The sequence below is a fragment of the Schistocerca serialis genome, chromosome 6 (genome assembly GCF_023864345.2).
Source record: "Schistocerca serialis cubense isolate TAMUIC-IGC-003099 chromosome 6, iqSchSeri2.2, whole genome shotgun sequence".
NCBI classification, from domain to species: domain Eukaryota; kingdom Metazoa; phylum Arthropoda; class Insecta; order Orthoptera; family Acrididae; genus Schistocerca; species Schistocerca serialis.
The window spans coordinates 372,300,997-372,311,391 of record NC_064643.1 but is presented as its reverse complement, the minus strand read 5'-3'; the positions used below and the strand labels follow the sequence as shown (position 1 = coordinate 372,311,391).

Below are 10,395 nucleotides of genomic sequence, written 5' to 3'. Positions count from 1 at the left end.
ACATGCACAGGGTCAATGCGATCAGTTTAGCACCAGTACTTCGCCTATGAACTGTCGAGACAAGAGTGTGAAAGCACTAGGACAGATGGTTTCACCGAGAGAGGGCACTTGTGGTATGTGCCAGACACTCGCGCATGTTAAAATCCATGAATGCCTACATAATCGCATCAAAAATTATTAAAAGTTGTGTTAATTCAAACTTTCTGTCTTAATAAATAAAACACATCAGACCATTTGAAAACATTTATGTAAAATAGAAAATATGGAACCAATTTACCTGTGTCCTAGTGTCAAACAGATGAAGCTTGCGCTATGGAGCACATCTAACGAGAGAGGACACTAGTGTAACGCACGAGAATCTCGCATAACGTAGGTGGTGAAATACATACTAGCAAAAAGAACCAAATGTTACAATAAAATGAAACCATCTGTCGTTGTGAATAAAAACATACTAGTCAATTAACCACACATACACATCGAAAATCACAAACAGCAAACATGTGCCTTTGGCACAATTGTTTTATTAATCTCCATTGCATGATGTAATTTTAGTAAGTAACTAAAAGATTTTGTGCCTGTATTACTCTGGTAATTTCACTGTTACTTAAGATTTTGTGTTTCTCACTTCCGATGCTAAGGTTTTTCTAATGAAAGTGTCTTCCTGTTCAGGATTTTTTACTTCTGATGAAGGTATATTTATATATACCGAAACCTTGGTCAAGAATTTTAATAAATTTTTATCCTGCAACTGTTTTGGCTGTCATCCTTTATCGTGAAAATCAAGACATGTTCATAGGATTTGTCAACCTACAAAAAGCGTTTGATATCTAAAATGGTGCAAGATGTTCGAAATTCTGAGAAAAATAGGGGTAAGCTGTAGGGAGAGACAGGTAATATACAATATGTACTAGAACCAAGAGGGAATAATAAGAGTGGATGACCAAGAATGAAATGCTCAGATTGAAAAGAGTGTGAAACAGGGATGTAGTCTTTCGCCCCTGCTTTTCAATCTGTACATCAAAGAAGCAATGATGGAAATAAAATAAAGGTTCAGGAATGGAATTAAATCTCAGGGTGAAAGGGTATCAATGATATGATATGCTGATGACACTGCTATCCTGAATGAAAGTGAAGAAGAATTACTTGATCTGCTGAGTGGAATGGACAGTCTAATGAGTTATGATATGGTCTGAGAGTAAATCAAAGAAAAACAAAAGTAATGAGAAGTAGCAGAAATGAGAACAGCGAGGAACTTAACACCAGGATTTAATGGTCACAAAGTACATGAAGTTGAGGTATTCTGCTACCTAGGCAGCAAAATAATCAAATATGGATGGAGCAAGAGGGGCATAAAAAGCAGATTAGCACTGGCAAAAAGGGCATTCCTGACCAAGAGAAGTCTACTAATATTAAACATAGGCCTTCATTTGAGGAAGAAATTTCTGAGAATGTACATATGGAGCACAAAATTGTATGATAGTGAAACATGGATTGAGGGGAAAACTAGAACAGAAGAGAATCGAAGCATTTGAGATGTGGTGCTACAGACGAATGTTGAAAATAAGGTGAATTGATAAGCTAAGGAATGAGGAGGTTCTGCATAGAATTGGAGAGGAAAGGAATATGTGGAAAACAATGAGAATGGACAGGTTGATAGGACATCTGTTAAGACATCAGAGGCTGACTTCCAAGGTACTAGAGGGAGCTCTAGAGGGCAAAAACTGTAGAGGAAGACAGAGATTGGAATACCTCCAGCAGATAATTGAGGACGTAGGTTGCAAGTGCTTCTCTGAGATAAAATGGTTGGCACAGGAGAGAAATTCGTGGTGGGCTGCATCAAATCAGTCAAAAAAAGAGGCACTCGAAAAGATTCTTGATTTTCTCCAATACTGAAATGTAGTTTCGTGATCAAATATTGTGACCCCTGCAGTCACGACAAAAGTTTCTTCATGATACCTTTGGGCCAAATACCAACACACTTCACAAGCATTTGTGTTCTCAGCTACAGTAACAAGTGCTCAGCGAATTATGTGCTGTGGTGAAAATTGACAAATTAAAACTGTGTATCACAACATGTCTTGCCTTTTGCAAGCATACATTATGTGTCAACTCAGCAACTGTACTAGCCTAACAGGGTACTGATAGAAAAAGTGAAACTTGAGGTATGAAATGATGGTGCAACAGGTTGTGCAGTGCCAGCAAGAACAGAGTCCAGTGTTGAGTTCCAGTTCCACACAGTTTTAACCGGTCACAAGTGTTAATTACTTTAACCCCACCAACAAAATTCCATGTTTAAGAGAGATTGAAGGAAATGATATGGAATCTTCAATGACAACTATAGCTTTTTTGTTTTTAAATACTGTTTTAACTGACATTACTGGTATGTTGGACTTTGGCACATGGAAAAACTGACAAATTACTTAAACCTCAGTTTTTCATAGCAGCTGATATCTATAAAATATCAGGCACACAAGTGAGGCAGTAGATAGCAGGTTTGTTGAAGTATTTTTACCTTTCACCACATTCTGCTACAGTGAATAAAAATGGAAAAATTCCATGGAAGAGGAAGTCAGAGGACTACTCTTTGTTGAAAACATTCACCAGAAATTTCAAACAAGACAGTTATAGGTTGGAAAAAATTGGCCAAAATTTTTGGGCCTGAAATTGCTCTCATCATAGTTTTCTGGTAACAGTGTAGTTTCTGATTCCAACCCCAATTGCATCTGTTGACTTTGTCACATACTTAACTTTAAGAGACACATATATTGTCTATTGTATTTCGTATACTATTATGTTACCAAGAGAGGTGTCAGTGGATGCAGCAGAATTTTTAAACAAGAGCCTATGGTAGCCTCTATAAACCATTAATTCACTAGCCTCTTGAATGTTTAACAACTGTTAAGGTGTACTTCTTTTGAGCAATTATATGTATTTGTTTTTTGCAGTCAGTGTATGTGATGAAATTATTAATGGATATTGTATGACATATGCACAACACTTCTGGTGTTTTTTAATGTTGTAATATATACAGGAACACATTGAAAAGCTTGTAAATGTGTTGCAGAGTAGGTGGTGCTGAGAAATAATGGTAAAAAGTGATATTTTGCACTATTTCCAAGTTAATAAGGACTAGTTGCCAATCAGTCCATTGTGTGTGCAAATTCAAGTGGCTTGCCAGAGACAGTGTCACCAAATGAGTTCTTCGCTTGGTTCCCTAAAACTAAAAAAGGCAGAGATACAACAATTGGGCACAGGCACGGTAGTAAGGACTGAACTCCAGCCAAAGACTGAGCAGTCTCATGCGCCATCATCTACACTATGAGAACAACTGACACTAATTTTATCTGGCAGGTGACTTGAATTTGTATGTGAAATGGCTTAACTGAATAACTTAAATGCTAATTAAATCCTAACCAGCACAACACATCAATATTTTTTTTCTTTACATTATTTCTCTGCACAAGCAACCCTGCAACACCCTTACAAACTTTTCAGACTGTTTCTGATTGTCCTGTATAATGTGTCATGTTTCTCTTACCTTTCTTGAATTAAACGATTTTATTTTTCTATTTCCCCATATTATAAAGGGCTTGTCATTTCTGAAAACTTATGCATAGTGCCATTCAAATAACAGAACTGCCACCACCGATGTGCAGATCACACATTAAGTAAGAATAAAATAGTGAAAGGAAACTCTTGTGAACTACAAGCACAATGAGAATGACCATTTTTTTTATGTGTGACAATACTTTATTTTATAGGTACACAGAGAAACAGTATTCTCAGAAAAGTGACTAGTAACTGCACACTACACATACTATTGTTTCTAATTTTAGATCAGTATAAGAGATTACTTCAATACCTAAGCTGCCATGAAAAAAGACGGCTGCAAAAAAATTGCAGTTTCTTTTTTTTTTCCCCTTAAACAGCACCTTAAATAAACGTGAGTCTTAACACTCCACTGAATGCTGAACTTCTCAGTCAGGTTAAATTTTTGTAATATATACTGTTATTTGAAAGCTATTAACCATGCATGAGATAACAGCACCTCAACACATCTGTGCTGACAATTTTCAATGTAATGCTAACAGGGTTTAACAACAGTATATTGCAATAAATTGTCTTACTGATAGTGGAATAAATCTGTTTGAAAAAGACAGGTATTTTAGATTCATGTACATATCTATAACAGTTCTAACCTGTCACAAATACAGCAGCATATTACTGGTACATAAAAAAGAGCCTTTTGACAACAGTTGCAAATTCTGAAGTAATCTTATGTACAAAGATGTCCTTATTGCATCATCCAAAGGGAAAACAAACAATTAAAACCAGTTGTGGTAACTTAACATCTATGTGATCAGAACAGATACTCTTTGAATCATTACAGAATAATGTTTACAATTGTCTGAAGATGACTGGAAAGGTCTGATACCTTGGAATGCATATTTGCATCCTTTCTTGTTACAATAAAAATCTGTGTTCCAAAAATGTTCAATTTCTTTCAAGATAGAACCACTAACTCAATGATACATCACACACTTTGGAAGAGCGCTGTGTTGTATCTTAATATTCTCAGTATCACAGGCAGAGCAAATACAAGTACTCATTTAAAGCTACCACATGTAAATGTAATATTACAACTTCAGAAAACAGCAACTAACTTACAATATAACAAAAATTATATATTAAATGGAACTTACTAACTTGTATATTATCACTGTACAGGTAAAGCACATATTCTACAAAATTTCTGTTCAATATTTATCAAAAAAGGTCTTCCTGTACACAGTCACTTTTCTCTCTCTCTCTGCTTCAGAATACACAAGTTAAATACAACTTTTCGAGCATAAAACAAAGAGAGTAAGTTCTTCAGTCAAAGACAAAACCGTCTGTTTCATTCAGCATAAGGACTAGCACCTCATATCAGTTCACAATTTGCAGCGTCAACTGACACAGGAAACTGCATTGTGAGTGGCATTATAGCAACACTACAAATGCTTTTACGCCAGAGGCCGCGGAAGTGATTCTCGTCGACGTTTTGGTATTCTGCGTCCAATATGAATCAGCATTTGTCCACTTTTAAAGTCCTTGAAAACAGCTATGGCTTCCTGATGGCTCAGACCATGTAACGGCTTGCCATTGACAGCTAGAATCTCATCACCTGTAGGTGAGAAACAATTACAATACTATTATTTCCTGCAAAGACTTTCCAAAATACAACATTGAACCATGTTCAGTGATGGCATTTAATCGATACATAATGTCACAAATGATTCCAAGCATGAAGGGAACAGAAGTATTAAACAATTAATGAAATGAAAAGCTGTTTCCTTCACTGAAGCAAGCGTCCACATTGAAAAGAAGAAGTTGAAATATTACTATCAAAGCTAAATTACTTAACTGGAATATTCCAGGAGTTATTCAGGAATAATTGTAACATGGTTGCTAAACAAAAAATAGAAATATGTTCACCATTCTGCACTGTAAGATGTGATCACGAGTCTAGATGCTGATCAAGAACGGCGTAAATCTGTTTTCAGCCCACAGCCTCAAAGTATTTTCCCTTGTTTAAGACTTCCAGTTCTGTTAACAACAATCTTCATAATTTTTGCTGCATATCATCATTTTCACAAAAATTTCTAGTTTATAATTAGACTTTTGTGTTCCTGCAATATGCCATTCAAAAAGTGAAAATGAAGTAAAGTTGGTTAGAGTCCAGTGTTCTCATGATCACCAGGTCATTAGAGATGATACATGTGCTTAACGTAGACTGAACAGCAATGTGAGATGGTGTTACTCACTGACATCTTCAAAAAACCATCTCAGCATGTGCCTACAGTAACATAATGATACCACAACAATGGAAATGGGTCCATGCAATCACTGATGAGTGCAATGGGAGAGTGAGGTCCTCAATATTTCACTCACTGCAGGGTGATAGTGGAGGTGACATGATGCTCTCAACTTTGTATCCATGAAATGTGCAGTGTTAATGATTTTAATAAGTGTTGGCAAGTGCAATAATGATGAACATCAGACTGGAAATAAAATGAAGGAAGTGACGTGCAACAAGGAAATGCAGCTAAATCGCTAGGGCGACCATTAAGGGTGCTGCTGAGACTAACACTTTGATCCAACTGATCACTATTTGTACTGTCCAAAGTCCTCTAGGCACTGCAGTTTTAATTAGTTGTGCACATTATCATAACTAGAAACAAGGAATACCAGTTGCTTTGCACTGATGTTGCTCCTGAAAGCCATACATTACTGGACCATCACCAGTGAACGATGGACTGAGGCAGTGGTTGCAGGCCATGAGGCACATTTTCCCTTCCATGCAATAAAGTATTTCTGACATATACCAGAAAAATTATGTGGGGCAGCTGATGTTAAGGTACAGAATGAACATTGCTGTATCACATGTAATCATACCTTCCTTGAGCCTCCCGCAGTCTGCAGCTTGTCCATGAGGAAACACAGTCTTGACATAGATGCCCATAGAACCGCGTGGGGAATCGCGGCCACCGACGATGCTGAACCCGAGCCCTTTGTGGCCCGGCCCCTTGGTGAAGGCAACAGTCAGGATGGTGAAGGAAGCCCCACGGCCGTGGCGTGGCAGCGTGCAGAAACGGCTCTCCTCCTCTCCATCTGCTGCACCCTCACCCTCCGCTTCCTCCTCCACCACTTCTGATATGCGCTCTCCAGTTGATGCCGCCTGTGGACAAAAGTCAAAGTGTGACTCTACCAACATCACGGAGTTTTGATAGGCATTGTTCAAGAGTAGCTATCTAAATGTATATGATAAACTGAGTTGTGTTCCTCCAGCTAGTGGCTAAATGGGGGAGTCTTCCATTCCAAAGAGTTCAGTGAGGGAAATTAGTTGCTGGAAATTGCTTATAGAAGGAACACTCAAAAAATGGCAACAAGACCTGTATCCTGGCAGTTAGAAAGGCAAGTGTTAAGGCTGGGGCAGCTATTTGGGCAGCTTCTGGGCAATCCTCTTGATGACCATACTGTACTACTGGTCTGCTACTAACTCTAGCTGCAGCTACTAGTGTGACAATGATGATGACCACTTCTGCACTAACACTGTGTCTTTTTCAGATTACATTGCACCACAGAACCATCATAGCTGTACGGGGTGTTTCCATAAGTGTGTGCAAAAATTTAACAGGACATAGAGGATGCTCCACAGAACAATTTGAGATAGTGAACCTAGGGTGCGAGATCCCATCTTAAGGAGATAATAGGAATAAGATCACATTACTGTGTACCTTTTTATTTAAATTAGTTACAGTTAACTGCCAATACCATCACTGACACAATTAACGTTCCACTTGTATTGCATCTTACAAAATGTGCTGAAACTGACAGGCATCAAGTTCAATGCAAGAATGACATTGGTGGACAAGATTCTGACACACTCTAACGAATATCCCTAGTATGTTTCGAATCACATCATAGGCATCTACAATTCAGACAGCTGATTCCACCTTCGCATCCACTGAGGTCTCATACATAAGTGACTTTGGATAACCCCATAGCAAATACTCAAGGGGATTCAGGACAGGTAAACTCGCTGACCATGGAATAGGACCTCCCCTTCCAATCCAGCGACCAGGAAATACAGCGTTGAGGTGGTTACAGACATCCACACTGAAGTGAGGCGGTGCATCATCATGTTGTATTCACATCCTCTCATGAAGAGCCAGGGGTATGTTCTGCAACATCTCAAATAGAATTCTTTGCACGGCCTTAACTACATGGGGCCATCCAAACTTCCTAGTAGTCAGGCTGGTCCTCTTTGTTTCCTTGCAGGAAATAAGGAATGTAATGTAAATAAACAGCACAGTAGGTGTAAACTTGTATGCGTGTTAGTTGTAAATAAGCTGGGAAATGGTAATGCTAGACAAAGCAATAGACAAGTTTACTTCCATATATCCTTAAGCTGGCTTTTCTGACCCCAGGTTCCCTACCCCAAATTGTTCAGTGGAGCAGTCTCTATGTCCTGTTAGATTTTTGCATGCTCTTACAAAAACACCCTATATAGAGTCTGACTCATTAAGTTCCCAGAATATTGTAGACTGCTACACCACACACCATTAGACCCTCCTGAAAGTATTCAGTTTCTGGATTTTGGAGCAGATATGTCTGGTGTTGTTCAGTACCTCACTTTTGTATTTAACGTCTCTTCACCCTAACCCACGACGCTACTGCCCTCCATATGTGGCTGTTCTAGTAAAAGAATTTAGTGGATGGCTTGTTTCTTGAAGGGGCCTGACACATTCAAATTAGCGGCACAATGGCAATTGTCCTCCGTTATCTTAAAAGCAATTTAACTTGTACAATGGCAATTGTCCTCCGTTATCTTACAAGCAATTTAACTTCTTATGTATTTGATGATGGTTTGTGGGGCACTCAACATCGTGGACATCAGCGCCCATACAACTTTCCAATCTTTCCATTTCCCATCTCGACACTTCCCGAAATGATAATGAGATGATGAGGACAACCCATTCCCCGAGAGGAGAAAATCCCTGACCCAGCCGGGATTCGAACCTGGGACCCTGTGATGCGTAGGCAGCAACGCAAGCTCACTAGACCACGAGCTGCGGACTTCTTACGTATTTGTATTATGACATGTGAGTTAAACGTCGTGGCCCAATGAGCTACTTCAGTAACGGCAGGTAAAGAAAAGATGTTGCAAGCCACGCATAGCATTTATACCTAATGTGCCACAAGCCAGTGTCACTAATCGCATCGACGACAGGAAAAAAAGGTTTGATAACATGAAAAGGTGCAATATGTTCAAAAATTGTTGAAAAATTCTTATTAACTATTAGGAAAGACGAGTATGTACAAGAACGAAAAAGGTAATTATAAGAATGGAAGACAAAAAATAAGCTCTCGGAATTAAAGGGGCGTAAGGCAGAGATGAAGTATTTTCCCATTCTATTCACCCTGTACACCGAACATGCAACGACCGAAATACGGGAAAGGTTCAGGAGTGGGATTAAAATTCACAGACAGCAAATCATGGAAGGATTAAAGTAATTACCAATTGCAGAAAAGAAATTAGCGACAACTTAACATCGAGATTGGGGACAGATGAAGTGAAGGAATTTCATTCACCTGTATTTAAGAGTGCACCATTTTCAGGCGTCTCCAAGATGATGAAAATTTTGTGTGGCTCGATGGCCGGGTTCAAGTCTCTGCATTGCAACCCACTTCGGTGACCTGTTTGTCCCTAATCCATCCCATTTATCCAACTGTGGAAAGAGGACCTACAGTTTTATCACAAGACCACTAGACCATGTCCTTTATGTAAAATGGGTAATATGAATGAATCTTCATAACACAGCTCGACAGAGGGCGCAATTACAACGATGTCCGCTTCGGCATTCTTTCACTGATCAGCCAAAACATTACGACCACCGCCCACCGAGAATTTGCATGCCACCAGGGGGCTTTGCGGGCACGTGACGCGGTAACCCAAGTATGTAAGCGGGGCAGACACGGGCAGGGGATCACCTTAGCGAAGATTATGGGATACACATGGGGAAACCCATTGAGATAAGCGACGTTGACAAAGGGCAGATTATTTATTACGTACAGTCTGTGAACGAGTATCTCGAAAACGGCGAGGCTGGTATAATGTTCACGCACTACTATCGTGAGCGTCTACGGAAACAGGTGGGGCAGTGAGACTACCACTAGGTGCTAAATGGTTGGACGTTCACGACTTTTCAAAGAACGTGGGCTGCGGAGGATAGACTGCTCTGTACAGTAGGATAGATAGTGATCTGTGGCATCTCTGCCGAAAGCACGTAATACCAGTGAACAAACAAATGTTTCGGAGCACACCGTTCATTGTTGAACATGAAGCTCCACAGCAGACCACACCCACGTGTTCACATGTTGACCCAACGACATCGTCAGTTACGACTGCAGTGGACGCGGAACTATCGGGATTTGACCCTCGATCAATGGAAAAGCGTCGGCTCTTAGGGTGAATCACATTTCTGCTACACATACGCCATCATCAGGTTGAACGGCGGCTCGAAACGTGCAGCGCGCCAAGGACGCAAGCTGGTGGGAGTAGCATTATCCTATGGGAGACATGCTCCTGCGCTTACGTGGGAACTGTGGCGCAATCGAAGGCACGCTGACAGTAACGGACCACCTGCATCCCTTCCTTTATGCCTGATGTCTTCCCCGATGGCGAGTCATCTTTCAGCAGTCGGAGAATCAGTGACGTGTTTCGTTCAAGACGGACAAATAATTTATGAAGCAGGTGGTTATAATGTTTTGGATCTTCAATGCATCCCCCGAAGGGCTTCCGTGCATAGTAGGTTACTGGCCATTCAGAGGCATCATTCCGTTATCTGCTAA

General features: G+C 39.9%; 1 protein-coding gene across 1 annotated transcript in view; it reads right to left on the bottom strand.

The window, feature by feature from the left end:
- Positions 1-3,733: 3,733 nt before the first annotated feature.
- Positions 3,734-10,395, bottom strand: part of LOC126484878 (pro-interleukin-16-like) — a 76,478-nt gene continuing 69,816 nt past the window's right edge. The window contains exons 5-6 of the mRNA XM_050108474.1: positions 6,436-6,718; positions 3,734-5,164 (exon numbers count right to left, since the gene is read on the bottom strand). Coding sequence (XP_049964431.1) covers positions 5,004-5,164; positions 6,436-6,718 — 444 coding nt within the window. The 3' untranslated portion in view covers positions 3,734-5,003. The remainder of the gene's footprint in view (positions 5,165-6,435; positions 6,719-10,395) is intronic.